This window comes from Netta rufina (assembly GCF_964035555.1).
Source record: "Netta rufina genome assembly, contig: SCAFFOLD_130, whole genome shotgun sequence".
NCBI classification, from domain to species: domain Eukaryota; kingdom Metazoa; phylum Chordata; class Aves; order Anseriformes; family Anatidae; genus Netta; species Netta rufina.
Window position 1 is genome coordinate 19816 of NW_028168843.1, and position 27685 is coordinate 47500.

At 57.3% G+C, this 27685-nt stretch overlaps 4 protein-coding genes across 5 annotated transcripts; all 4 read left to right on the forward strand.

Annotated features, from left to right (window-relative positions):
- The first annotated feature begins 182 nt into the window (after window positions 1-182).
- On the forward strand, window positions 183-3232 carry WDR74 (WD repeat domain 74). 2 transcript variants are annotated; one of them, XM_084307212.1, is made up of 11 exons: window positions 183-299; window positions 723-829; window positions 904-1025; window positions 1110-1173; window positions 1321-1464; window positions 1553-1654; window positions 1739-1839; window positions 1942-1997; window positions 2610-2752; window positions 2841-2897; window positions 2981-3232. In XM_084307212.1, the coding sequence occupies exons 1-11, from the start codon at window positions 239-241 to the stop codon at window positions 3119-3121; spliced, it is 1098 nt and encodes a 365-aa protein (XP_084163338.1). In that variant the 5' UTR covers window positions 183-238; the 3' UTR covers window positions 3122-3232. The 2 variants fall into 2 exon arrangements, with proteins under 2 accessions (XP_084163338.1, XP_084163337.1); XM_084307211.1 differs by lacking the exon at window positions 1942-1997.
- Window positions 3233-3862: 630 nt separating this feature from the next.
- STX5 (syntaxin 5) lies at window positions 3863-6706 on the forward strand. Its single transcript, XM_084307210.1, is given in 14 exon segments — window positions 3863-3923; window positions 4150-4344; window positions 4636-4655; window positions 4657-4707; window positions 4834-4889; window positions 5009-5078; window positions 5170-5287; window positions 5408-5452; window positions 5454-5465; window positions 5561-5607; window positions 5609-5640; window positions 5764-5864; window positions 5986-6107; window positions 6189-6706. Coding segments are annotated over 13 exon segments (1020 nt in total). The 5' UTR covers window positions 3863-3923; window positions 4150-4158; the 3' UTR covers window positions 6349-6706.
- Window positions 6707-6890: 184 nt separating this feature from the next.
- Window positions 6891-12261, forward strand: NXF1 (nuclear RNA export factor 1). The gene is made up of 21 exons (XM_084307209.1): window positions 6891-6945; window positions 7117-7313; window positions 7415-7562; window positions 7828-7911; window positions 8039-8143; window positions 8236-8316; window positions 8401-8470; window positions 8562-8650; window positions 8733-8840; window positions 8916-9025; window positions 10262-10298; window positions 10447-10515; window positions 10638-10693; window positions 10787-10894; window positions 10995-11053; window positions 11146-11261; window positions 11337-11379; window positions 11473-11545; window positions 11632-11814; window positions 11903-11963; window positions 12083-12261. Exons 2-21 carry the CDS (start codon window positions 7123-7125, stop codon window positions 12119-12121), a joined length of 1830 nt encoding a protein of 609 aa, XP_084163335.1. The 5' UTR covers window positions 6891-6945; window positions 7117-7122; the 3' UTR covers window positions 12122-12261.
- A 995-nt stretch (window positions 12262-13256) lies between these two features.
- TMEM223 (transmembrane protein 223) lies at window positions 13257-14447 on the forward strand. The gene is made up of 2 exons (XM_084307213.1): window positions 13257-13543; window positions 14082-14447. Exons 1-2 carry the CDS (start codon window positions 13267-13269, stop codon window positions 14378-14380), a joined length of 576 nt encoding a protein of 191 aa, XP_084163339.1. The 5' UTR covers window positions 13257-13266; the 3' UTR covers window positions 14381-14447.
- Window positions 14448-27685: the final 13238 nt, after the last annotated feature.

Sequence of the window (27685 nt, forward strand, 5' to 3'; positions counted from 1 at the left end):
GGGGGAAGTGTGTGGGAGGAGCACTGGCGGGGCACTGGTGTTACCGGGACCCGCTACGGGGGCGGAACGTTTCTGCGCGGCTCAGGGGGGAGCGTATTTAGTGCTGCGCTTCCGGCCGGTGAGAAGGGCTCAGGGGTCCGGTGCTTGGGAAGGGGGGAACCTTGGCGGCCCCGGAACGAAAGAGCGCGGGCAGCGGTTTCCCGGGGGGAGCGGAGAGCGGGGGACGGACCTCACCAAGATGGCGGCCCCCGCGCGGTGGAGCCACGTGTGGGTGGGGGCCGAGACCGGAGCGCTTAAAGGTGTGGGGGGGAGGACAACGGGGAGGGGGGGTCCCCTGTACCGGGGGGGCTCCGGGATGGGGCAGAGGAACCAGGGGGGTTGGAGGGGGGGTCTCCGGTACCGGGGGGCGGCCGTGGGGGAAAGACCCCGTTAACGGGGGTGTTGGGGGGGGGGAGACCCCGGTACCGTGGGGGTCGTGGGGGGTCTCCGGTACCGGGGGGGGGGGGTCGGGGGGGAGTCTCCGGTACCGGAGGGGTTGGGGGGGGGGTGCGTGGGGGGTCGGAGGGGAGGCCCCGGTACCGGAGGGGTTAGGGAGGGGTCTCTGATACCGGGGGGATTGGGGGGGGTTGGGGAGGGGTCCCCGGTACCGGAGGGGATGGGGGGAGAGTCCCCGGTACCGGGGGGGCCCTCTTTAACCCCCCCTTCCCCCCCCCCCCCCCCAGGCGTGAACCTGCAGAAGCGGCAGGCCACCAACTACACCGGCGGGGGGGCGCTGAGCCGCGGGGAGGGCGTCTGCGCCCTGTGCTGGGGGGACCCGGCCGAGACCGAGGTGAGCACGGTTTTGGGGGGGGTCTTCGGGGGGTCTGGGCACCCCCGTGACCCTCCCGTGCCCCCCCCCTCCAGGTCCTGGTGGGGTGCCTGGACCGCTCGGTGAAGCTCTTCAGCACCGAGAAGGGGAAATTCACCGAGAGCCGGCTCTGCCCTGGCGGCGATGGTGCCTTCTGCGGGCTGGCGGCTCACGGCAGGTACTGGGGGGGGGGCACGGAGGGGGGGGGGGGGGGTCTCCTAACCCCCATACCCCCCCCTTGGTGATAAGAGCCTTATCTCAGCACCCTGATCACCTGCGTCGAGTCGGGGCTGCTCAAGGTGTGGCGCGACGACGCGGCAGAGAACGTGAGTGTTTGGGGGCGGGGGGCGCCTCGGTGACCCCCCCCCCAACGATAGTGACCCCCCCCGGGATGGTGACACCCCCCCCGTGATATTGACCCCCCTCAATGATGGTGACCCCCCCCCCCGTGATGGTGCCCCCCCCCGTTCCAGCTGGAGCTGCAGGCGGGCTCAGGGCTGTGCCGCATGCGCCAGGACCCGGCCCGGCCTCACCACCTGGCCACCGGTGGCAAGGAGAACGCCCTCAAAATTTGGGACCTGCAGCGCCCGGAGGAGCCGGTCTTCCGCGCTAAAAATGTGGGTGCTCCCCCCCGCAGCCCCCCCCTTTTTATTTATTTTTATTTTTTTTTGTCTCACCCCCCCACCCTGTTTTTCCCCACTGCAGGTCAGGAACGACTGGCTCGATCTCCGCGTCCCCGTCTGGGACCGCGACCTCCAGTTCCTGCCGGCCTCCGACAAGGTGGTTACGTGCACCGCGCACCGCCAGGTGAGACCCTGGGGCTTTTTTGGGGGGGGCTGGGGCTTTTTTGGGTGGGTCCCAGCCATGCCCTCACCTCCTGGGGGTCCCCAGGTACGGCTCTACGACCCCAGCACCCCGCAGCGGCGCCCGGTGCTGGAGGTCACCTTCGGCGAGTCCCCGCTCACCGCCCTCTCCCTGGCACCTGGAGCCACGTGAGTGAATCCTGGGGCTGGGGGGGGGGTCCTGGGGGGGTTTTGGGGGGGGGTTGGGGTGAAGGAGCCGAATTTTTCTCCTCTTTTACCCCCCCCCGACAGCTCCGTTGTGGTGGGCAGCGCCCGTGGGGAGGTGGCCGTCATTGACCTGCGCCAAGGTGAGCTTTGGGCATCTTTTTTTTTTTTTTTTTGTGGGGGGGGGCGGAGTTAAAAGAAAAAGAATAAAAAAGGAAAAAAGAAAAAAACAGAAAAAAAGAAGAAAAAAGAAAAAAAGAAGAGAAAAAGGAAAAAAAAGAAAAAAAAGAAAAAAAAAAGATAAAAAAGAAAAAAAGAAAAAAAAGAAAAAAGAAAAAAAGTGGTGATTTTGCAGGAAAACGAGGTTTTTTGCAGCAGAATATTTCGCTTGTCTCACGTCCTTGAAAGTGATTGTGCCAGCAGAGCAGCGGGGAGGGGGTTAAGGGGATAGGGGGGTGGTGCTGCCACCCCGAAATTAGGAGAGCTGAGAAAAATGGGGCGAAATCAGTTAAAAAAAAAAAAAAAATCGCAGGTCCTGTCATGCATGACAAAAAAAAATAAATAAAAAAAATGGAAAAAGGGGAAATTAATGGTTGATGAAATAAAATGGAGGTAGATGGCATGCTAATAACCAGGGGTTTGGGACCCCCCGGGGATTTTCTCACCCCCCCAAAAACTGTTTTTACTCCCCCAAAAACTGTTTTTACCCCCCCCAACTGTTTTTTACCCCCCCCCAATTGTTTCCCCCCCCCCAGGGCGGGTGCTGAAGTGCCTGAAGGGCTTCGCGGGCAGCGTGCGGGGGCTGCAGTGCCACCCCTCCCTCCCCCTCGTGGCCTCCTGCGGCCTCGACCGCTTCCTCCGCGTCCACGACCTGGGCGACAAGCGGCTGCGCCACAAGGTGACCCCCCCGAGGTGACAAGGGACACCCCCCCTGTGTCCCCCCCAACCACCCCCAGCCAAATTTCCGAGCCATTTTCTCCCCCCAGGTCTACCTAAAATCCCGCCTGAACTGCCTGCTGCTCAGCACCCACCAGGACTGGGAGGTGAGAAGCCTTTCGGGGTTGCTTTTGGGATTTCCCTGCTCATAAAATTCATTTTTTTCCCCCCCCCACGACTCCCCCCTCAGGAAGCCCCGGCGGCGCCGGCCGAGGTGAAGGAGGAAGAGGAGGGCGACGCGCTCTGGGACTCGATGGAGACCATCCCCACATCGGAGCCCGAGAGGGGCCGGGCCAAACGGGCCAAGAAACGGAAAAGCTCCGGGCCGTGACCCCCCCAAAAATTAACCCCGAATTGGACTGTGCCCCCCCCTTTCCTTGGGACTGCCCCCCCAACCCCTCCCCGGCTGCGGGTTTGCTGCTGTGCAGCGGATAAAGACACCCCCGCCGCTCCCCTCTCGTCGTTTTTGGGGGGATTTGTGGCGTTTTGGGGGGCACTGAGATGTGTTCTGGGGGGGGGGGTGGCCTCACCACCAGCAAGGCCCCTGAATGGGGCTGTGTGGGGGAGGACTCGGAGGGGGCTTTGGGGGGTGCTGAGGGGGCTTTAGGGGGCTCTGGGGTGGTTGGGGAGGTTTGGGGGGGCTCGGAGGGGGCTTTGGGGGATTTGGGGAGGTTTTGGGGGGCTCGGAGGGGGCTTTGGGGATTTGGGGAGGTTTTGGGGGGGCTTGGAGGGGGCTTTGGGGGAGTTTGGTGGGGGTTGGGGGACTTTAGGGGGCTCAGAGGGGGCTTTGAGGGGGTTGGGGAGGTTTGGGGGGGCTAAGAGGTGGAGATTGGTGAGGTTTGGGGGACTCGGAGGGGTCTTTGAGGGGGTTTCGGGGGGCTCTGAAGGTTTCGGGGTAGCTTTGGAGGGGTTTGGGGAGGTTGGGGGCGTTTTGGGGGGGATCCTGCAACGGCTCCCTCCCCGCCGCTAGGGGGCGCTGCCGCCCCCGATGGGCGGGGCGAGGCTCGGCGGCGCGCTGCGTGACGTCACTGGGCAAAAGAGGGGCGTGGCCCGCGCCGAGACGTGGCAGTGACGTCAGCGCGCCGCCCGGGGGGCCGCGGAGCCGAGCGGCGCCGAACCGAGCGCGAGGCCCGGTGAGCGCGGGAGGGGGCGGGGCTTCCGCTTGGCCCCGCCCCCCTGCCCCCCCTCCCCGCTCCCCCCCTCCCCTCGGGGATGGGAGGGGGGAGGGGGAGGAAGAAGGAGGGGGGGAGGGGGAGGATTTTGGGGGCTCTCCCGGCGCTTCTTGGGTGGAATCCCGGGGATTTTGGGTCCGGCCCGGGATTGGGGGGGGGTCCCGGGCCGGTGCTGACCCCCCCGCAGCCGCAGGTGATGAACGCGCGGCGCCGCCACGGCTCGAGGAACACGGAGCAGGGCGTTTACCTGGGGCCCCCCCAGACGCAGGCCGTGCCCCCTCAGCCCCCGCCCCCCCTTCCCCCCCCGGTCGCCGACGTCATGTCGTGTCGCGACAGGACCCAGGAGTTCCTGTCCGCCTGCAAGTCGCTGCAAGGCCGGCAGGTGAGGGGGGGGGGGCTGCTGGTGGGGCACTGGGAGGTGCTGGGAGTACTGGTGGGGGGGCTGGGGAGGTGCTGGGAGGCTGCTGGTGGGGTCTGGGGGGTGCTGGGGGGGTGCTGGGCTGGACTCGGAGTACTGGTTGTGGGGGCTGGAGGTGCACTGGGAGCTGCTGGGAGTACTGGTGGAGGTGCTGGGGGCCTACTTGTGGGGACTGGGAGGTACTGGGAGGCTGCTGGTGGGGACTGGGAGGTGCTGGGGGGATGCTCAGTGCCCGCCCCGTGCCCCCCCCAGCAGAATGGGCTCCAGCCCAGCAGAGCGGCAGCGGGGGGCCGCCCGGCAGCGCAGCGACTTCAGCCTCATGGCCAAGTGAGTTCCCCCCCCTCGTGGTTTTTTTTTTGGGGGGGAGGGCCCAGGACACCCCAAAATGTTCCCCAAACTGCCCTGTGCCCCCCCCCCTTTTAATTTTTTTTTACCCCCCCCCCCTTCCCCCAGGCGCATCGGGAAGGATCTCAGCAACACCTTCGCCAAGCTGGAGAAGCTGACCATCTGTGAGTGGTATTTTTTTGGGGTGGGGGCTCAAATTTTTTTTATTTTTTATTGGGGGGGGGGGCAGGATGCTGAACACAGCCCTCCCCCCCCCCCGTGTGTGTCCCCCCCGTGCTGACAGTGGCCAAGAGGAAATCCCTCTTTGACGACAAGGCAGTGGAGATCGAGGAGCTCACCTACATCATCAAGCAGGTACCGTGGGGGGGGGATGTGATATTTGGGGGGGGGGGGGGGGGGGATAATTTTTGACCCCCCCCTGCACCGTGACCCCCCCACACGTAGGGATATCGGCAGCCTGAACAAGCAGATCGCCCAGCTGCAGGACCTGGTGCGGGCGCGGGGCAGCCAGAGCGGGCGCCACGTCCAGACGCACTCCAACACCGTCGTGGTGTCCCTGCAGGTAGGGAGAGGGGGGGAGGACACCCCAACCCCCCCCCCCCCCAAAAAAAAAAAAAGCCACCCCCCCCCAAAAAAAAAAAAAAAAAAGCCCCATGTAGTGATCTCCCCCCTTCCTTCCCAGTCCAAGCTGGCCTCCATGTCCAACGACTTCAAATCGGTGCTGGAGGGTGCGGACGGAGGTGAGCGTTGGTCCCGGGGAGGTTGTGGGGGTGTTCCCGGTGCCCCCCCCCACCCCGATGCCATTTTTTCGCCCCCATTTTTTGCCCCCCCCCAGAACCTGAAGCAGCAGCGGAGCCGCCGTGAGCACTTCTCCGTGCCCCCGTCTCCGCTTTCCCCTGGCCGCCAGCAATTTGGGTGAGCGTTGGGGATTTTTTTTTTTTTTGTTTTTTGTTTTTTTGTGTGTGTGTGTGGGGGGGGGTTCTTTTTTTTTTTTGGGGGGGGGGTCTCCCTTTTTCTCAGGCCCCACTGCCGCCCGCAGGGGCTCAGCGATGCTCCAGGACGAGCCGCAGCGCGCCGCCGACGTCGCCATTGAGATGGACGCGCGGACGAGCCAGCAGCTGCAGCTGATCGACGAGCAGGTTGGGGATGGCTTTGGGGGCCAAAAAAAATTTTTTTTTAGGCCCCCCCGGCCCCCACCCCGCTGCCACCTCACCCCTCGGTGTGTCCACCCCCCCCCCCCCCCCCCCACCCCCCCCGCAGGATTCCTACATCCAGAGCCGGGCGGACACGATGCAGAACATCGAATCCACCATCGTGGAGCTGGGCTCCATCTTCCAGCAGCTGGCACACATGGTGAAGGAGCAGGAGGAGACGATCCAGAGGTGCCCCCCCCGAACCCCCCCCCCGGGCCTCGTCCGTGTGTCCGTCCCCCCCCCTTTGACCGTCTGTCCCGTCCCCCCCAGGATCGATGCCAGCGTGGAGGACGCGCAGCTGAACGTGGAGGCGGCGCACGGGGAGATCCTCAAGTACTTCCAGTCGGTCACCTCCAACCGCTGGCTGATGGTCAAGATCTTCCTCATCCTCATCGTCTTTTTCATCGTCTTCGTCGTCTTCCTCGCCTGAGCAGCCCCTGGCCGGGCCCCCCCCTCCCCCCCAGCCCCCCAAAACCTTGTCCCTGGGGGGCCGGGACAGACAGACACGGTCGTGCTGTGACCACGGGGCTCACACGGACAGCAGGGGGACGGGGTTTCGGGGACACGCCGGGGCCTGAGGCTGCCCGTGGAGGACCTCAGAGCCCCCCTCGCCCCCCGGGGGGCAGCACCCTGGGCCCCCCCCCCCTTTCTCCGCGGCTCCCCCAGCCTATGCCGAGGCCGGTCATGGTGGCTGTGACCTCCTCCGGTCTGCACGGGGCCGCAGGGACCCTCCCCGAGAGGAGCGGGGGCCGCATTAAATTGATGGGACCTTTTTCTTTTTTTTCCCACTTTTTTTTTCTTTTTTTTCTTCCCGGGCCGGGATTCGAACCCGCGACCCCACCGCGCGCGGTCCTCCGGGGCGCTAGGGGGCGCTAGAGGGTGCTGAGGGGGGGGTGAGCGCGCTTGCGCGCGGTGCGGTGGAGAGGGAGGCGGAAGCGGAAGTGACATCACGGCGTGCGGCGGCGGGGCCGCGGTCGGTCCCGGGAGCGGCGGCGATGGCGGAGGAGGCCAAGGGGGGGGTACAGCGGTGAGCGGGGGCGGGGGCGGGGGGGGGAGCCGCGAACCGGGACTCGAGGCCCCGCCGGGGCCTGGCTGGGGGTTGGAGGGTGTGGGGTGGGGGAGGCGGCTGCAGGCCCCGCCGGTAACCGGGCCCCCGCGGGGCCTCCCGGTGCTGACCTCTGGGGGGGGGGGGGGACAGAGCACGATGACCGCGTCGGCGGCCGAGGCTTCCCGGGCCGCAGGAAGAAAGGCCGGGGCCCGTTCCGGGGGGAAGATGTACAGCGAGGTGAACCACCGCTCCCGCAACCGGGGCGGCCCCGGGCTGCGGGCCCGGTTGGACGAGGACGACGGCGACGTCCCCATGAGCGAGGCCCACGACGGGCCTCGGAACCGATAGTGAGTGCTGTGGGGGGAGGGGGCGGCCCCGTTTGGGCCGCTGGGGTCGGCCGGGCCGGCTTCCCCCCCCCTCGTTGGCCTCTCCCTTTGGCGTTTTGCAGCTTGCCATATGGGCCCCGGCCCAACCGCACGGCCAACATCCACATCACGGTGCGGCGCGACCTCCCCGCCCTGGAGCGGAGCGGTGGTGGCGGTGGTGGCAGTGGGGGGAGCCGGGACGCTGGCCGGAGGAACTGGTTCAAGATCACCGTGAGTGGAGCAGGAGGAATGGGAACGGAGTGGGGGGGAACGCGGCCATCAGCGACCCTTTTTGCGGGGGCTGCAGCCGCTTTTTGGCAGCTCCCCTCTTCCTGCACTGTGCTCTGGCCGTTATTGCCTTCTTCCCCCTGGGGCAGGTGCAGAAGGCAGCTGTGTGCTGGGTGTTGTCCCAGGGGTGTTGGCGGCTCCCCGTGCCCCCTAAAGCACCTCGCTTGTACCCCGAAGGTGCAGTAACGCTGCCCAAATTTCCTCCTAGATCCCCTACGGGAAGAAGTATGACAAGACGTGGCTGCTGAGCTCCATCCAGAACCTGTGCAGCGTTCCCTTCACTCCTGTTGAAGTGAGCTGGGGGGGGGGTTCCAGCTTTGCTTTCGCTTCCCCTCGTGGGCAGGCCGGGTGGCTTCATGCAGCTCCTGGGGTGGAAGTGGGGCTGGCTGCGCCCTGAGCCCGCCACCCTCCTTCCTCAGTTCCACTACGACCACAACCGAGCCCAGTTCTATGTGGAGGACGCCACCACCGCCAGCGCGCTCAAGCAGGTCTCTCGCAAGATCACCGACAGGGACAACTACAAGGTGCGTGCCTCAGCCCAGCCGGGAGCAGCTCGGCAGAGCGGCCGCTCGCGTTTCACGCAGCTGCGTGTCCTAGCCCGGTCTGCCTTCGTTAGGTGGTGATCATTATCAACTCGTCGGCTCCGCCGCAGTCCCTGCAGAACGAGCTGAAGCCGGAGGAGATTGAGCAGCTGAAGGTGAGCGGAGCGGGTGCTGGGTGGCGGGCAGGGGCACGGGGTGGAGGCCGCCTGCTTGCCCTCACTTCCCTCCTGCTGTCGCAGCTCTGTATGAGTAAAAGGTACGACGGCTCGCAGCGGGCTTTGGACCTCAAGAGCCTCCGCGTTGATCCAGGTGAGCGCTGCTGCCCCCCCGGGGGGCAACTTGGGACCATGGCAGGCGGCGCCTTTACACCCTTTGGGTCTCTTTTTTTCCTTTCCTCCAGACTTGGTGTCACAGAGCATTGATGTGGTGCTGAACCAGCGGAGCTGCATGCTGGTTGTGCTGCGCATCATCGAGGAAAACATCCCCGAGGTGAGGGCAGGGGATGGCGGGGGGGCTTCTTGTTCTCTGCTGTCAGTGGGGTTTCTCTTTACGCTCGGCTCCGTCCCTGCAGCTGCAGTCCCTGAACCTGAGCAGCAACAAGCTCTACCGCCTCGACGACCTGGCCGAGCTGGCGCAGAAAGCCGCCGGCCTCAAAATCCTCGACCTCTCTCGCAATGAGGTGGGTGCTGCCCCTCGCCCTCTGCACGCCCCGCTCTTTGCGCCCTCACCTCATCCTCTCCCTGCCCTGCTGCAGCTGAAATCAGAACGGGACCTGGACAAAGTGAAGGGGCTCAAGCTGGAAGAGCTTTGGCTGGACGGCAACCCCCTATGCGACGCTTTCCGGGACCAGGCTACTTACGTCAGGTCAGTGTTAGCCTTGGGGCGGCCCTAGGGGCCCGTGGGCCGCCCCTGCTCGGCGGGGGGCAGGACGGCAGGATGAAGAGAGGCCGCCCCCCCCCCTTTCCCTGTGCTCGCCGGTGCCCAGACCCCTCCTCAAAAGCTTCCCCACAGCCCCTGGTCGTGGTGCGGGGCCGTGAAGGGCTTCAGCAAACAGAAGCGTTGTTTCAGCTGGTCGGAGATTTGCTTCCTCCCTCCTTCTTCTTCCTCCCTCTATCCCCTCCCCGTCCCCGAGGCACGCAGCCTCTTCTCCAGAGCCCCCCCGCTGCCCGCCCGCTGCTCCCACCACCCCTCTGCCGTGCAGATGGGGGCTCTCGATGCTCCTCCACCTTGCCGTGGATGCTTTCGGGGGTGGGGGGGGGGCCGTGGGATGTGGCCCGGGGCACGGCGTTTGCTGCCCCTGTCCTCCCCCCCTCCCCCGGTGGAGCTGCCGCCGCCCCCCGTGCCCGCGTTTGGCCCTCGACGATGGCTGGCTAGCCAGAGACGGGTAAGATTCCTCACGGGAGGAACAACCTAAGACAGGCACAGCCGTGCAGTGGCCAAACGCTGCCGCCCCCGCTGCGGCCGGTGCCGGGGAGGCCGTCCCGGGCCTGGTGCAGGTCCCCCAGCCCAGGTAGCCCCTGGTGCTGGCCCCCGGTGCTGGCGGGGGTCCTGGGCTCAGGATGCGGCCGTGCCCGTAGCCTGGCACGCTCGTGGGTCCCCGAGGGAGCGGCACGAAGGAGAAGAGGCTCTGCCCAGGGCTGCCTGCCCCTCTGTCTGTTCCCCCCCCCCACTTCATCCTTTTCTGCTGAATTGGGGTCGCCCCGCTGGGGGCCCCCCCCAGCTGTAAACAGGCGGCTCGTGCCCAGGGCCGTGCCACGACCAGTGGGATTTTGTCTCCCCTCCCTTTTTCCCCTCCTCTCTGGGCGCCCGCACTCAGGTGAGTACGAGCCAGGTAAGTCCTGAGCTGGCTCGGGGCGGGGGGCGGGGGATCCTCATCAGCCCAAAACTCCTCTGGGGGACAGAGGAGTGTCCCGGCGCGTGCCCCTTGGCTCTGGGGAGGGCAGGTGAGAGGGGGGTGGAGTTGGGACCGTTTTTTTTAAATTTTTTTTAATTTTTTTTTTTTTTTTGGTGGGGGGATGGGGAGGGTGGGCGGCCTTTCCTGCTGCCCCTGGCCCCAGCGGGCAGCCCGGCCGCCACGCTGACTGCTCTCCCTCCCGGCAGCTCCGTCAGAGAGCGCTTCCCGAAGCTGCTGCGCCTGGTGAGTGTGGGAGGGAAAAGGAGGGAGGGGGGCTGGCTGTGACCCCTGCCGGAGCTTTGAGGGGGGGGGGGACAGGGACGCGCTCAGTCCTGCTGGGGCGGGCAGGAGGGAGCAGCCCCCCTCACCCCTTTCTCTGCCTCTCCCCTAGGACGGCCACGAGCTTCCTCCGCCCATCGCCTTCGACGTGGAGGCACCCACGACACTGCCCCCGTGCAAGGTAGGGCTGTGTGTGTGTGTGTGGGGGGGGGCTCTGCACCCCCGGTTAGGCCTGGGGGGGGGGGGGCGGGGGGTGCCCCCACTATCCCATGGGGGGTGACTGCTGCTCCGGGCTCTTTCCAGGGCAGTTACTTCGGCTCTGACGACCTGAAGGCGCTGGTGCTGAGGTTCTTACAGCAGTAAGTGTGGGCTGGGCCCCGAGGCAGGCGGGGGGGGGGTGGTGGTGGTGTGTTTGTGGACCCCCTTAGTCCATCCCTGTCCTCCCCCCGTAGGTACTACTCCATCTACGACTCGAGTGACAGGCAGGGGCTGCTCGATGCCTACCACGACGGCGCCTGCTGCTCGCTCAGCATCCCCTTCGGGCCCCAAAACCCACCCAGGTACACCCCACTCCCCCGAGCCCCCCCCCCCCCAATGCGGGACAAGGCAGCTGCCCCCCCCCCTCGTCGTTCTGTCCCTCACGGCCGCTCCTCCCTGCAGGAACAGCCTGAACGAGTACTTCAAGGACAGCAGGAACGTGAGGAAGCTGAAAGACCCCAGTAAGCCCCCCCCCTTACTGTGCCCCCCACCCTGCCCACGCGGGGTGTGTGTGTGTGTGGGGGGGGCTCAGCGCTCTTCTTCTCGACCCCAGCCATGCGCTTCAAGCTGCTCAAGCACACGCGCCTCAACGTGGTGGCCTTCCTCAACGAGCTCCCCAAGACCCAGCACGACGTCAACTCCTTCGTGGTGGACGTCTGCGCCCAGACGGTGAGCGGAGGAGAGGCCGTGGCCCCCACCACCCCCCCGAGCTGGACTCTGCCTCACTCTCTCCCTCTCTTGTAGAACACGCTGCTGTGCTTCGCCGTCCACGGGATCTTCAAGGAAGGTGAGGCCGGGCCGCATCCCCTCCTTGTTGTAAAGCTTTTTTTCGCCCCCCTCCCCCCGTGCTCACCTCCACCCTCTTCTTTGCTCTCCCCAGTGGATGGCAAATCCCGAGACTCGGTGCGTGCCTTCACCCGCATGTTCATCGCTGTGCCGGCTGGCAACACCGGGTAAGGAGGGAGGGAAGAGGGGCTGCTGCTACGCCCCCAGCCCCCTTTCCCGTGCTTATTTTCTCCCCCCCCTCCCTCCTTCTCAGCCTCTGCATCGTCAACGATGAGCTCTTTGTTCGCAACGCCACCACGGAGGAGATCCGCAAGGCCTTCGTCATGCCGGCACCCACCCCTTCCTCCAGCCCCGTCCCCACGCTCTCCGCAGAGCAGCAGGAGATGCTGGCAGCCTTTTCCATGCAGTCAGGCATGAACCTTGAGTGGTCCCAGAAGTGAGTGTGTGTCCCCCCCACCACCCCGTGTACCCTCGCAGTCACCCCTCACCCTTCCTCAATCCCCCTCCCCATTTTCTACCCCCAGGTGCCTGCAGGACAACGACTGGGACTACGGTCGGGCTGGGCAGGTCTTCACGCAGCTGAAGGTGGGCTTGGGGAGCTAGGACCCTCCCAGGGTGTGTGGGGGGAATGTGCCTGTGGTCCCCCCTCGCAGGGGGGGGCGCGCATGGATCCCTGTTGAGCCCCTGTCTCCTTCTCTTGGCAGCTGGAAGGCAAAATCCCTGAGGTGGCGTTCCTCAAGTGAGCGCCGCCCCCCCTCGTCGCCTCCCGCTGGTTTTTGGTCGCGGCGGCGTTTTACCCCTTCCCTTCTCTTCCTTTTTGTAAATAAATAAATAAATAAAATTCTCCAGGCGTTCCCCAGGCTTGGTGCTGGGGCCAGTCTTCTTTAATGTCTTCATCAATGATCTGGACGAGGGCATCGAGTGCACCCTCAGTAAGTTTGCAGATGACACCGAGTTAGGTGCGTGTGTCGATCTGCTTGAGGGTAGGAAAGCTCTGCAGGAGGATCTGGATAGGCTGCACCGATGGGCTGAGGTCAACTGCATGAAGTTCAACAAGGCCAAGTGCCGGGTCCTGCACCTGGGGCGCAATAACCCCAAGCAGAGCTACAGGCTGGGAGAGGAATGGTTGGAGAGCTGCCAGGCAGAGAAGGACCTGGGAGTGATGGTGGATAGTCGGCTGAATATGAGCCAGCAGTGTGCTCAGGTGGCCAAGAAGGCCAACGGCATCCTGGCTTGTATCAGGAACAGCGTGACCAGCAGGGCTAGGGAGGTGATCGTCCCCCTGTATTCAGCTCTGGTGAGGCCGCACCTCGAGTACTGTGTTCAGTTTTGGGCCCCTCGCTACAAGAAGGACATCGAGGTACTCGAGCGAGTCCAAAGAAGGGCAACGAAGCTGGTGAGGGGCCTGGAGAACAAGTCCTACGAGGAGCAGCTGAGGGAGCTGGGCTTGTTCAGCCTGGAGAAGAGGAGGCTCAGGGGCGACCTTATTGCTCTCTACAGATACCTTAAAGGAGGCTGTAGCGGGGGTGGGGGTTGGCCTGTTCTCCCACGTGCCTGGTGACAGGACGAGGGGCAATGGGCTTAAGTTGTGCCAGGGGAGTTTTAGGTTGGATGTTAGGAAGAATTTTACTGAAAGGGTTGTGAGGCACTGGAACAGGCTGCCCAGGGAAGTGGTGGAGTCACCATCCCTGGAAGTCTTCAAAAGACGTTTAGATGTAGAGCTTAGGGATATGGTTTAGTGGGGACTGCTAGCGTTAGGTCAGGGGGTTGGACTTGCTGATCTTGAGGTCTCCTCTAACCTAGAAATTCTGTCATTCTGTGAAAACAAAAATCCGTTTCAACCCTGGTGGCCGGAACTTTGGCTGCAGCCGCCCCGGAAGGTGGGGGCATGGCGGCAGCGGCGGCGAGAGCGGCGGCAGCTCTGGAGCTGGAGGTGGCCGTGCCCCGGGACGTCATCCTCTTCCGCCACGAGCGCGGCCCCTTCTTCCGCCTGGTGGGGCTTTTCTGCGTGGGGCAGGGCTGTTTTTGGGCCGCTTTGGCCCATTTTGCCTTCACTGCGCTGCGACCTGCTCCTGCTCCCAGTTCTGCTCCCGGTGCCGATGACCCCCTCCGGCCCCGGGACCACAAGTGGCGCCTGGGTTTCACCGCCTCCTGCCTCACCCTCGGTACTGGCTGGACCTTGGACCCCCGGGGTCTTGGCAGTGGAGGGGTCTTGGCCCCTCCAAGTGGGGGGGGGGGAGGAAGGGGGGTGCAGGTGGGGGGGAGGAAGAAGGGACGGGGGAGAGGGAGGGAGAAGGGGGTGGGGGGAAGAAGAAGGGGGGAGGGAGAAGGGGGGTGTGGGGTTGGGGGTGGCTCAGAGCAAGGTTTCTGGGGGGCTGTGGGCCCAGACTGGGGAGGGGGAAGGGGGTGGGGGGGAGGGAGAAGGAGGTCGGGGGGAAGGAGGACGGGGGTGTGAGGCTGGGGGGAAGGGAGAAGGGGGTCGGTGGGGGTCAGGAGAAGGGGGCTGTGGGGCTGGGGGGGGCTCAGAACAAGGTTTTTGGGGGGCTGTGGGCCCAGACTGGGGAGGGGGAAGGAAGGGGGGTGTGCAGGGGTTCTGCTCAGGGCAGCGTGGGGTTGGCTGGGGGTCTTAGGAGGTCTTATTTTTTGGGGGGGTGCCCTCGAGAGGCTGTGCTGACCCCCCCCCACCCCCCCGGCCTCCCCTAGGCTCGCTGATCGTGGCGGCGGGCTGCGTCTTCCCCCTGCGCGCCGTGCGGCGGGTGACACTGCTGCGGGGGGGGGCGGCCGTGGCTATCAGCACCCACGGGCCCCTGGGGCTGGGCCGTGGGCCCTCCTTCACCGTGCCCCTGCGCCACGTCTCGTGTCGAGCCCACCGCTCCGAGGTGCCTGCCATGATCCCCCTGAAGGTGAAGGGGCGCCCCTTCTTCTTCCTGCTGGACAAGCGGGGCCAGCTCTACAACGCTCGTCTCTTTGACATCACCGTTGGTGCTTACCGCAAGCTCTAGGAAACTGGGGGGCTCCGGGTGTCCCCTTGTTCGCTCTGTCATCTCCCAATAAACCCTGAGCCACCTCTTTTGTTCTACTGTCTCTTCATTGCCTCAGGTTTTTTTGGGGCATCACCGCTCTGGGCCACTCTGCAGCTGCAGGCAATGCTGGCAGACAAGGGGGCCACCTGTGTGTGCGTGTCCTTTTGGCATTTGTGGAGCTCCGTTGTTTTTTGGGGTGTGTATGTTCCAACTTTTTGTTTTTCTGGGCGGTAAACAGTGTGTGTGCTGAGCGTGGTTGGCAGGAGGAGGTGGGGAGCTGCTCAGGTTTGGTTTCTAGGAGCGTGCGGCATCCTTCCTGTGCCACGCGACTGATTGTTGGGCAGGAACGTTCCAGCTCCTGTGTCTTAAGTGCTTAATAGAGGAATATTTAACACAGGTTGCTAAAGAGGTTCTTTAGGTGGGGCAGAGTCTATGGACTGATGTGTTTCCAAGTAGAAGCCCAGCTTTTTGAGGTGGTAACTAGTAGGATCTGTCACAGTAAAGCAGTCTACTAGTAGGTGCCTGTATTTAATGCAGCTCTTCTTAATGCAGCGGAATTATAGGGCATATGCTACTTAGTGTGCTATCCAGTACGCTGCATGTCCAGTACATTGATTCTGATCAGGGCACGCACTTTACTTCTAAAATAATAAAATTATGATGTCAACCAGTAGGTATTCAGTGGGAATACCATACTCTGTGGCACCCACAAAGCTCAGGGAAAGTAGAAAGAATGAATCAAATGATAAAACAACAATTGGCTAAGTTAATGATGGAGACACAAATGCACTGGACGAAATGCGCTTACCATTGGCACTTTTAAACATAAGAACTAAACCACACAGTGGGACTGGATTATCACTATATGAAATGTTATATGGTATGCCTTATTCTCAAGGGATGCCTCTAGGGAACAATGTAGTTGAGGATTGTATCATCCAGAAATACGTAATTACTATTGGAAGATTACAAGAGCTAAGAGAAATTGGAATGATGGCTCAAACACCACCTTTAGGATTTGCTATTCATAAGATACAACCAGGAGACAAGGTCTTAATAAAAACCTGGAGGGAAGAATCATTGAACCCCTGATGGGAGGGACTGTACCTTGTTTTACTGACTACTGAAACAGCTGTGAGAACAGCAGAAAGGAGTTGGACCCACGCACCCAGAGTAAAGGGACCAATAACTACCGAAGCTTGGAGGGTTGAGTCCACTCCTAGGGAACTGAAACTAAGGGTAAAGATGGACTAGTATTCTGGCAACGAGGCTCTGCATGAATTAAGGGCACCAGATAAAGGGGACAAGCCTGAAGGGAGGAAAGGGAGAAGGCAAGACCCGGGGCAGGACCCTCCACTGCGGTGTGCGGTAGACCATTCTACCGAGGGAGGCAACCCCTATGGGCATTGACTGCTGAGTGAGAGGGCCTTGACCGGACTTCTCCCGCACTAAGGTCAGGTTGTCCCAAGAAAATAGCATAAGAACCTATTTTTTTAAACCCATATAAAATTGTGATTCGTTTTCCAGGAGCTGGATCACCCCGACAGGCTGAACGGTAACACAAGCCCGAATTGACCCTGAAAGTGTTTTTGAAGGTGTTTGCCTATTATGATACAGCTACATGGGCAGAAGATGGATCCTGGGGCTATAAGACCCCAATATATATGCTTAATAGAATAATTAGGTTACAAGCTGTAATAGAAGTAGTTGTAAATAAAACCGGAGATGCACTTGGATTAATTGCAAAGCAAAATACCAAGATGAGAACTGCTTTGTATCAAAATCACTTAGCCTTGGATTATTTACTAGCACAGGAAGGAGTTGTCTGTGGAAAATTTAACCTTAGTAATTGCTGTTTAGAGATTGATGATGGTGTTTCTTCCTAGTAGCTGGTAGAATGCTGTGTTCTGGCTTAGGATGAGAAGAGTGCTGATAACATGCTGATGTTTTAACTGTTGCAGAGCAGTGCTTACACCAAGCCAAGGTTGTTTCAGCTTCTCACTCTGTCCTGCCAGCAGGCAGGCTGGGAGTGCAGCAAACTGGCCAAAGGGGGAGGAGGGCCGGACTGCTCGGGGTTAGGCTGGGCATCGGTCAGCGGGTGGTGAGCAATTGCATTGTGCATCACTTGTTTTCATACACAGCAGTAGTAGTACTATTATCATCATTATTGTCTTTATTATTACTTTATTATTTATTTATTATTTATTAATTCCATGTTTAATACCTTGTATTACCAGACTAATACACTCGGTTATACAAAAAATGCAAGTATCTGTGGTACCTGTTGACCCAGAACCAGGGAAAGAGAAAACCCATTCCCTAATGATAATAAAAACAAATGAAGATCCAAAATTGATATCAATTCGGCAAGTATTGACTCGATTGGAAAGGAAAACACGAATCAATACCATGAAAAAGGAGATGGGGGATTGTGAAATGTGTTCATCTGATTCGTGTCAATATGCAACAATGCTAGGGCTGCATGATATGATGAAATGTGACCTTCTGTCTTACATACTCTTGTATAACCACAAGTCTAAGGAAAACAGAGCGGTTAATGTATATAGTTCTTGTATCTTGCAAAGGAATGGTCCAGCAATTCGTGTCAATAGGGGATAAGAGAACAAAGGGGTTTCAGAATAACTGCTAACTGTTATGACTATTGCATGGGGCACTATGCAAGTCTCTGACATCCAGCCAAGATGAACAAAGGAGAAGGACAAGGGAAAAGCCTGGGAGGAAGACTATGAGCCTTCAGTACGAGAGACCCCCAGAGGGACCGCCAGAGACTGATAACGCATGCGCCAGTGGGCGGCGGGTTCGGATTCCAGGAACTAATTATAAAAACCCTGCCTTTTCTAGGAGTAGTAATGAATATGTATTAGCCTAGGAGCATAAAAACCAGCCGCCTGATGTAACTTGTGTGCGTCTTGGTGGAGCAAAGACTCCTGGTGCACCCAGTGCTGTTTGCTTACCTCTATTCATTTAATAAATTGTAAACTTCGATTGCAATCCTATTTGGGACTTAGTGATTTATTACAACAGACAACCTTGTAAAATGCAGACAACCAGAATCCTTACCGCCATTAGGTGGAAATCACGGTGTAAGAAACATTACCACCTCGAAGAGTAAAAGCCTCAAAAGAAATGTGACTTGTAACAGGCCAGCAGCTGTGTATTTTCTGTGAAGCACCAGGTAGAGTATGAACCTGGATTGCACAGTTAATGGGGAAACAGGGGAGGGTCCCGGTCCTTGGGAGGAAAAAAAAAAAGTATATAAACTGTGTATGGAATTAGTAGGCTCCCTCCTGCTTGCGGGATGCCCGCCATTGTAATCTCAAATAAAAATGCTACTTTACTGAGATCCTCTCCTGAGCCTATGTTATTTTCCAAAGATTGATTCACGGTTTTAAGGTTTCAGGGGTAGGGCACTAGGGTTGGGTTTCAGGGTAAGCGTTCTCAGGGTTCATGTTTAGGATTTTAAGTTTTTTAGGGTTGGATTTTTAAGGGTTAGGATTTTAGGGATTTGGGGGTTAAGGTTTTAAGGTTTTCAGGGTTAGTGTGTTAGGGTTTTAGAGGTTTTGGGTTGTAGTGTTAATAGGTTTTTTAGGGTTAGGGTCTTAGGGTTTTCCTTTTGGTCAGTTATTTATTTATTTATTTATTTTTTCAGGTTAGGTTCTCCAGGGTTAGGGTTTTGAGTGTCCTAATTGGTTAGGGTTTGGAGCATCTTAATATTTTGGGTTAGTGCTTTGAGCGTCTTATTTTTTTGTGTTAGTGTTTGGAGCGTCCTCAATTTTTGGGTTTAGGTTTTGAGAGTCCTATTTTTTGGGTTTGGGATTTGAGCGTCTTAATTTATTGGGTTAGGAGTTTTAGGCATAGGTCTTCAGGGGTTTAGTGTGGTAAATAGTTTGGGTTATGTCTGTAGGGGTTTCGAGGTTTTTTAGGGTTAGGGCTTGAGGCTTTTTTGTAAGGGCAGTAAGGGCTAGGGTTACAGTGAGTGCTGGTAAATGTAATTCTCGAACACTCGGCCTGTGACTGGCTGTGACGGCTGCCCAAGGAGTGCTGGTAGGTACAGTTTTCCGGCACCAGGACCCTCCCCTGTTTCCCCATTAACCCCAATCCAGGTTCATACTCTACCTGGTGCTTCACAGAAAATACACAGCTGCTGGCCTGTTACGCGGTTGGAGCGGCCGAGGCGCGGCGCGGCCCCCCCAGCGCCCCCTCACCCGTCAGCAGGTCCGAGATGCCCTGGTTGGGGCTCCCGGACGGGGCCTTCCGCTTGCTAATCGCGGGCGGCGACACTGGCCTGAGGAAACGGGCGGAAATGACGCGTCAGGGCTTCCGGCGACGTCTGAAAGCGCGACCGCACTCAAGCGCATGCGCGGCCAAGGGCCTGAGCGGTGCCGGGAGATGTAGTTCTTGGACTCCGAACTTCCGGGAGCCCATGTTGGGTGCCCAGAGCATAATGGGAAATGTAGTTCTCAGACTCTGAACATCCGGGAGGCCATGTTGGGTGCCCAGAGCATGCCGGGAAATGTAGTTCTGGGACTCCGAACTTACGGGAGGCCATGTTGGGTGCCAAGAGCATAACGGGAAATAGAGTTCCGGGACACTGGACATCCGGGAAGCCATGTTGGGTGCCCAGAGCATAATGGGAAATGTAGTTCTCAGACTCTGAACTTCCGGGAGGCCATGTTGGGTGCCAAGAGCGTGCCGGGAAATGTAGTTCTCGGACTCTGGACTTCCGGGAGGCCATGTTTGATGCCAAGAGCATGCCGGGAAATGTAGTTCTAAGATTTGAACTTCCGGGAGGCCATGCAGGGTGCCCAGAGCATACCGGGAAATGCAGTTCTCAGACTCTGAACTTCGGGGAGGCCAGATTGGGTGCCCAGAGCGTGCAGGGAAATGTAGTTCTGGGACTCCGAACTTCCGGGAGGCCCTATTTGGTGCCCAGAGCATACTGGGAAATGTAGTTCTTGCGAAGTAGGGTTAGATCCGCGCGGGTTAGGGTTAGGGTTAGGGTTAGGGTTTTGTTAGGGTTAGGGTTAGGGTTAGGGTTAGGGTTAGGGTTAGGGTTAGGGTTAGGGTTAGGGTTAGGGTTAGGGTTAGGGTTAGGGTTAGGGTTAGGGTTAGGGTTAGGGTTAGGGTTAGGGTTAGGGTTAGGGTTAGGGTTAGGGTTAGGGTTAGGGTTAGGGTTAGGGTTAGGGTTAGGGTTAGGGTTAGGGTTAGGGTTAGGGTTAGGGTTAGGGTTAGGGTTAGGGTTAGGGTTAGGGTTAGGGTTAGGGTTAGGGTTAGGGTTAGGGTTAGGGTTAGGGTTAGGGTTAGGGTTAGGGTTAGGGTTAGGGTTAGGGTTAGGGTTAGGGTTAGGGTTAGGGTTAGGGTTAGGGTTAGGGTTAGGGTTAGGGTTAGGGTTAGGGTTAGGGTTAGGGTTAGGGTTAGGGTTAGGGTTAGGGTTAGGGTTAGGGTTAGGGTTAGGGTTAGGGTTAGGGTTAGGGTTAGGGTTAGGGTTAGGGTTAGGGTTAGGGTTAGGGTTAGGGTTAGGGTTAGGGTTAGGGTTAGGGTTAGGGTTAGGGTTAGGGTTAGGGTTAGGGTTAGGGTTAGGGTTAGGGTTAGGGTTAGGGTTAGGGTTAGGGTTAGGGTTAGGGTTAGGGTTAGGGTTAGGGTTAGGGTTAGGGTTAGGGTTAGGGTTAGGGTTAGGGTTAGGGTTAGGGTTAGGGTTAGGGTTAGGGTTAGGGTTAGGGTTAGGGTTAGGGTTAGGGTTAGGGTTAGGGTTAGGGTTAGGGTTAGGGTTAGGGTTAGGGTTAGGGTTAGGGTTAGGGTTAGGGTTAGGGTTAGGGTTAGGGTTAGGGTTAGGGTTAGGGTTAGGGTTAGGGTTAGGGTTAGGGTTAGGGTTAGGGTTAGGGTTAGGGTTAGGGTTAGGGTTAGGGTTAGGGTTAGGGTTAGGGTTAGGGTTAGGGTTAGGGTTAGGGTTAGGGTTAGGGTTAGGGTTAGGGTTAGGGTTAGGGTTAGGGTTAGGGTTAGGGTTAGGGTTAGGGTTAGGGTTAGGGTTAGGGTTAGGGTTAGGGTTAGGGTTAGGGTTAGGGTTAGGGTTAGGGTTAGGGTTAGGGTTAGGGTTAGGGTTAGGGTTAGGGTTAGGGTTAGGGTTAGGGTTAGGGTTAGGGTTAGGGTTAGGGTTAGGGTTAGGGTTAGGGTTAGGGTTAGGGTTAGGGTTAGGGTTAGGGTTAGGGTTAGGGTTAGGGTTAGGGTTAGGGTTAGGGTTAGGGTTAGGGTTAGGGTTAGGGTTAGGGTTAGGGTTAGGGTTAGGGTTAGGGTTAGGGTTAGGGTTAGGGTTAGGGTTAGGGTTAGGGTTAGGGTTAGGGTTAGGGTTAGGGTTAGGGTTAGGGTTAGGGTTAGGGTTAGGGTTAGGGTTAGGGTTAGGGTTAGGGTTAGGGTTAGGGTTAGGGTTAGGGTTAGGGTTAGGGTTAGGGTTAGGGTTAGGGTTAGGGTTAGGGTTAGGGTTAGGGTTAGGGTTAGGGTTAGGGTTAGGGTTAGGGTTAGGGTTAGGGTTAGGGTTAGGGTTAGGGTTAGGGTTAGGGTTAGGGTTAGGGTTAGGGTTAGGGTTAGGGTTAGGGTTAGGGTTAGGGTTAGGGTTAGGGTTAGGGTTAGGGTTAGGGTTAGGGTTAGGGTTAGGGTTAGGGTTAGGGTTAGGGTTAGGGTTAGGGTTAGGGTTAGGGTTAGGGTTAGGGTTAGGGTTAGGGTTAGGGTTAGGGTTAGGGTTAGGGTTAGGGTTAGGGTTAGGGTTAGGGTTAGGGTTAGGGTTAGGGTTAGGGTTAGGGTTAGGGTTAGGGTTAGGGTTAGGGTTAGGGTTAGGGTTAGGGTTAGGGTTAGGGTTAGGGTTAGGGTTAGGGTTAGGGTTAGGGTTAGGGTTAGGGTTAGGGTTAGGGTTAGGGTTAGGGTTAGGGTTAGGGTTAGGGTTAGGGTTAGGGTTAGGGTTAGGGTTAGGGTTAGGGTTAGGGTTAGGGTTAGGGTTAGGGTTAGGGTTAGGGTTAGGGTTAGGGTTAGGGTTAGGGTTAGGGTTAGGGTTAGGGTTAGGGTTAGGGTTAGGGTTAGGGTTAGGGTTAGGGTTAGGGTTAGGGTTAGGGTTAGGGTTAGGGTTAGGGTTAGGGTTAGGGTTAGGGTTAGGGTTAGGGTTAGGGTTAGGGTTAGGGTTAGGGTTAGGGTTAGGGTTAGGGTTAGGGTTAGGGTTAGGGTTAGGGTTAGGGTTAGGGTTAGGGTTAGGGTTAGGGTTAGGGTTAGGGTTAGGGTTAGGGTTAGGGTTAGGGTTAGGGTTAGGGTTAGGGTTAGGGTTAGGGTTAGGGTTAGGGTTAGGGTTAGGGTTAGGGTTAGGGTTAGGGTTAGGGTTAGGGTTAGGGTTAGGGTTAGGGTTAGGGTTAGGGTTAGGGTTAGGGTTAGGGTTAGGGTTAGGGTTAGGGTTAGGGTTAGGGTTAGGGTTAGGGTTAGGGTTAGGGTTAGGGTTAGGGTTAGGGTTAGGGTTAGGGTTAGGGTTAGGGTTAGGGTTAGGGTTAGGGTTAGGGTTAGGGTTAGGGTTAGGGTTAGGGTTAGGGTTAGGGTTAGGGTTAGGGTTAGGGTTAGGGTTAGGGTTAGGGTTAGGGTTAGGGTTAGGGTTAGGGTTAGGGTTAGGGTTAGGGTTAGGGTTAGGGTTAGGGTTAGGGTTAGGGTTAGGGTTAGGGTTAGGGTTAGGGTTAGGGTTAGGGTTAGGGTTAGGGTTAGGGTTAGGGTTAGGGTTAGGGTTAGGGTTAGGGTTAGGGTTAGGGTTAGGGTTAGGGTTAGGGTTAGGGTTAGGGTTAGGGTTAGGGTTAGGGTTAGGGTTAGGGTTAGGGTTAGGGTTAGGGTTAGGGTTAGGGTTAGGGTTAGGGTTAGGGTTAGGGTTAGGGTTAGGGTTAGGGTTAGGGTTAGGGTTAGGGTTAGGGTTAGGGTTAGGGTTAGGGTTAGGGTTAGGGTTAGGGTTAGGGTTAGGGTTAGGGTTAGGGTTAGGGTTAGGGTTAGGGTTAGGGTTAGGGTTAGGGTTAGGGTTAGGGTTAGGGTTAGGGTTAGGGTTAGGGTTAGGGTTAGGGTTAGGGTTAGGGTTAGGGTTAGGGTTAGGGTTAGGGTTAGGGTTAGGGTTAGGGTTAGGGTTAGGGTTAGGGTTAGGGTTAGGGTTAGGGTTAGGGTTAGGGTTAGGGTTAGGGTTAGGGTTAGGGTTAGGGTTAGGGTTAGGGTTAGGGTTAGGGTTAGGGTTAGGGTTAGGGTTAGGGTTAGGGTTAGGGTTAGGGTTAGGGTTAGGGTTAGGGTTAGGGTTAGGGTTAGGGTTAGGGTTAGGGTTAGGGTTAGGGTTAGGGTTAGGGTTAGGGTTAGGGTTAGGGTTAGGGTTAGGGTTAGGGTTAGGGTTAGGGTTAGGGTTAGGGTTAGGGTTAGGGTTAGGGTTAGGGTTAGGGTTAGGGTTAGGGTTAGGGTTAGGGTTAGGGTTAGGGTTAGGGTTAGGGTTAGGGTTAGGGTTAGGGTTAGGGTTAGGGTTAGGGTTAGGGTTAGGGTTAGGGTTAGGGTTAGGGTTAGGGTTAGGGTTAGGGTTAGGGTTAGGGTTAGGGTTAGGGTTAGGGTTAGGGTTAGGGTTAGGGTTAGGGTTAGGGTTAGGGTTAGGGTTAGGGTTAGGGTTAGGGTTAGGGTTAGGGTTAGGGTTAGGGTTAGGGTTAGGGTTAGGGTTAGGGTTAGGGTTAGGGTTAGGGTTAGGGTTAGGGTTAGGGTTAGGGTTAGGGTTAGGGTTAGGGTTAGGGTTAGGGTTAGGGTTAGGGTTAGGGTTAGGGTTAGGGTTAGGGTTAGGGTTAGGGTTAGGGTTAGGGTTAGGGTTAGGGTTAGGGTTAGGGTTAGGGTTAGGGTTAGGGTTAGGGTTAGGGTTAGGGTTAGGGTTAGGGTTAGGGTTAGGGTTAGGGTTAGGGTTAGGGTTAGGGTTAGGGTTAGGGTTAGGGTTAGGGTTAGGGTTAGGGTTAGGGTTAGGGTTAGGGTTAGGGTTAGGGTTAGGGTTAGGGTTAGGGTTAGGGTTAGGGTTAGGGTTAGGGTTAGGGTTAGGGTTAGGGTTAGGGTTAGGGTTAGGGTTAGGGTTAGGGTTAGGGTTAGGGTTAGGGTTAGGGTTAGGGTTAGGGTTAGGGTTAGGGTTAGGGTTAGGGTTAGGGTTAGGGTTAGGGTTAGGGTTAGGGTTAGGGTTAGGGTTAGGGTTAGGGTTAGGGTTAGGGTTAGGGTTAGGGTTAGGGTTAGGGTTAGGGTTAGGGTTAGGGTTAGGGTTAGGGTTAGGGTTAGGGTTAGGGTTAGGGTTAGGGTTAGGGTTAGGGTTAGGGTTAGGGTTAGGGTTAGGGTTAGGGTTAGGGTTAGGGTTAGGGTTAGGGTTAGGGTTAGGGTTAGGGTTAGGGTTAGGGTTAGGGTTAGGGTTAGGGTTAGGGTTAGGGTTAGGGTTAGGGTTAGGGTTAGGGTTAGGGTTAGGGTTAGGGTTAGGGTTAGGGTTAGGGTTAGGGTTAGGGTTAGGGTTAGGGTTAGGGTTAGGGTTAGGGTTAGGGTTAGGGTTAGGGTTAGGGTTAGGGTTAGGGTTAGGGTTAGGGTTAGGGTTAGGGTTAGGGTTAGGGTTAGGGTTAGGGTTAGGGTTAGGGTTAGGGTTAGGGTTAGGGTTAGGGTTAGGGTTAGGGTTAGGGTTAGGGTTAGGGTTAGGGTTAGGGTTAGGGTTAGGGTTAGGGTTAGGGTTAGGGTTAGGGTTAGGGTTAGGGTTAGGGTTAGGGTTAGGGTTAGGGTTAGGGTTAGGGTTAGGGTTAGGGTTAGGGTTAGGGTTAGGGTTAGGGTTAGGGTTAGGGTTAGGGTTAGGGTTAGGGTTAGGGTTAGGGTTAGGGTTAGGGTTAGGGTTAGGGTTAGGGTTAGGGTTAGGGTTAGGGTTAGGGTTAGGGTTAGGGTTAGGGTTAGGGTTAGGGTTAGGGTTAGGGTTAGGGTTAGGGTTAGGGTTAGGGTTAGGGTTAGGGTTAGGGTTAGGGTTAGGGTTAGGGTTAGGGTTAGGGTTAGGGTTAGGGTTAGGGTTAGGGTTAGGGTTAGGGTTAGGGTTAGGGTTAGGGTTAGGGTTAGGGTTAGGGTTAGGGTTAGGGTTAGGGTTAGGGTTAGGGTTAGGGTTAGGGTTAGGGTTAGGGTTAGGGTTAGGGTTAGGGTTAGGGTTAGGGTTAGGGTTAGGGTTAGGGTTAGGGTTAGGGTTAGGGTTAGGGTTAGGGTTAGGGTTAGGGTTAGGGTTAGGGTTAGGGTTAGGGTTAGGGTTAGGGTTAGGGTTAGGGTTAGGGTTAGGGTTAGGGTTAGGGTTAGGGTTAGGGTTAGGGTTAGGGTTAGGGTTAGGGTTAGGGTTAGGGTTAGGGTTAGGGTTAGGGTTAGGGTTAGGGTTAGGGTTAGGGTTAGGGTTAGGGTTAGGGTTAGGGTTAGGGTTAGGGTTAGGGTTAGGGTTAGGGTTAGGGTTAGGGTTAGGGTTAGGGTTAGGGTTAGGGTTAGGGTTAGGGTTAGGGTTAGGGTTAGGGTTAGGGTTAGGGTTAGGGTTAGGGTTAGGGTTAGGGTTAGGGTTAGGGTTAGGGTTAGGGTTAGGGTTAGGGTTAGGGTTAGGGTTAGGGTTAGGGTTAGGGTTAGGGTTAGGGTTAGGGTTAGGGTTAGGGTTAGGGTTAGGGTTAGGGTTAGGGTTAGGGTTAGGGTTAGGGTTAGGGTTAGGGTTAGGGTTAGGGTTAGGGTTAGGGTTAGGGTTAGGGTTAGGGTTAGGGTTAGGGTTAGGGTTAGGGTTAGGGTTAGGGTTAGGGTTAGGGTTAGGGTTAGGGTTAGGTTAGGGTTAGGGTTAGGGTTAGGGTTAGGGTTAGGGTTAGGGTTAGGGTTAGGGTTAGGGTTAGGGTTAGGGTTAGGGTTAGGGTTAGGGTTAGGGTTAGGGTTAGGGTTAGGGTTAGGGTTAGGGTTAGGGTTAGGGTTAGGGTTAGGGTTAGGGTTAGGGTTAGGGTTAGGGTTAGGGTTAGGGTTAGGGTTAGGGTTAGGGTTAGGGTTAGGGTTAGGGTTAGGGTTAGGGTTAGGGTTAGGGTTAGGGTTAGGGTTAGGGTTAGGGTTAGGGTTAGGGTTAGGGTTAGGGTTAGGGTTAGGGTTAGGGTTAGGGTTAGGGTTAGGGTTAGGGTTAGGGTTAGGGTTAGGGTTAGGGTTAGGGTTAGGGTTAGGGTTAGGGTTAGGGTTAGGGTTAGGGTTAGGGTTAGGGTTAGGGTTAGGGTTAGGGTTAGGGTTAGGGTTAGGGTTAGGGTTAGGGTTAGGGTTAGGGTTAGGGTTAGGGTTAGGGTTAGGGTTAGGGTTAGGGTTAGGGTTAGGGTTAGGGTTAGGGTTAGGGTTAGGGTTAGGGTTAGGGTTAGGGTTAGGGTTAGGGTTAGGGTTAGGGTTAGGGTTAGGGTTAGGGTTAGGGTTAGGGTTAGGGTTAGGGTTAGGGTTAGGGTTAGGGTTAGGGTTAGGGTTAGGGTTAGGGTTAGGGTTAGGGTTAGGGTTAGGGTTAGGGTTAGGGTTAGGGTTAGGGTTAGGGTTAGGGTTAGGGTTAGGGTTAGGGTTAGGGTTAGGGTTAGGGTTAGGGTTAGGGTTAGGGTTAGGGTTAGGGTTAGGGTTAGGGTTAGGGTTAGGGTTAGGGTTAGGGTTAGGGTTAGGGTTAGGGTTAGGGTTAGGGTTAGGGTTAGGGTTAGGGTTAGGGTTAGGGTTAGGGTTAGGGTTAGGGTTAGGGTTAGGGTTAGGGTTAGGGTTAGGGTTAGGGTTAGGGTTAGGGTTAGGGTTAGGGTTAGGGTTAGGGTTAGGGTTAGGGTTAGGGTTAGGGTTAGGGTTAGGGTTAGGGTTAGGGTTAGGGTTAGGGTTAGGGTTAGGGTTAGGGTTAGGGTTAGGGTTAGGGTTAGGGTTAGGGTTAGGGTTAGGGTTAGGGTTAGGGTTAGGGTTAGGGTTAGGGTTAGGGTTAGGGTTAGGGTTAGGGTTAGGGTTAGGGTTAGGGTTAGGGTTAGGGTTAGGGTTAGGGTTAGGGTTAGGGTTAGGGTTAGGGTTAGGGTTAGGGTTAGGGTTAGGGTTAGGGTTAGGGTTAGGGTTAGGGTTAGGGTTAGGGTTAGGGTTAGGGTTAGGGTTAGGGTTAGGGTTAGGGTTAGGGTTAGGGTTAGGGTTAGGGTTAGGGTTAGGGTTAGGGTTAGGGTTAGGGTTAGGGTTAGGGTTAGGGTTAGGGTTAGGGTTAGGGTTAGGGTTAGGGTTAGGGTTAGGGTTAGGGTTAGGGTTAGGGTTAGGGTTAGGGTTAGGGTTAGGGTTAGGTTAGGGTTAGGGTTAGGGTTAGGGTTAGGGTTAGGGTTAGGGTTAGGGTTAGGGTTAGGGTTAGGGTTAGGGTTAGGGTTAGGGTTAGGGTTAGGGTTAGGGTTAGGGTTAGGGTTAGGGTTAGGGTTAGGGTTAGGGTTAGGGTTAGGGTTAGGGTTAGGGTTAGGGTTAGGGTTAGGGTTAGGGTTAGGGTTAGGGTTAGGGTTAGGGTTAGGGTTAGGGTTAGGGTTAGGGTTAGGGTTAGGGTTAGGGTTAGGGTTAGGGTTAGGGTTAGGGTTAGGGTTAGGGTTAGGGTTAGGGTTAGGGTTAGGGTTAGGGTTAGGGTTAGGGTTAGGGTTAGGGTTAGGGTTAGGGTTAGGGTTAGGGTTAGGGTTAGGGTTAGGGTTAGGGTTAGGGTTAGGGTTAGGGTTAGGGTTAGGGTTAGGGTTAGGGTTAGGGTTAGGGTTAGGGTTAGGGTTAGGGTTAGGGTTAGGGTTAGGGTTAGGGTTAGGGTTAGGGTTAGGGTAGGTTAGGGTTAGGGTTAGGGTTAGGGTTAGGGTTAGGGTTAGGGTTAGGGTTAGGGTTAGGGTTAGGGTTAGGGTTAGGGTTAGGGTTAGGGTTAGGGTTAGGGTTAGGGTTAGGGTTAGGGTTAGGGTTAGGGTTAGGGTTAGGGGTTAGGGTTAGGGTTAGGGTTAGGGTTAGGGTTAGGGTTAGGGTTAGGGTTAGGGTTAGGGTTAGGGTTAGGGTTAGGGTTAGGGTTAGGGTTAGGGTTAGGGTTAGGGTTAGGGTTAGGGTTAGGGTTAGGGTTAGGGTTAGGGTTAGGGTTAGGGGTTAGAGGGTTAGGGTTAGGGTTAGGGTTAGGGTTAGGGTTAGGGTTAGGGTTAGGGTTAGGGTTAGGGTTAGGGTTAGGGTTAGGGTTAGGGTTAGGGTTAGGGTTAGGGTTAGGGTTAGGGTTAGGGTTAGGGTTAGGGTTAGGGTTAGGGT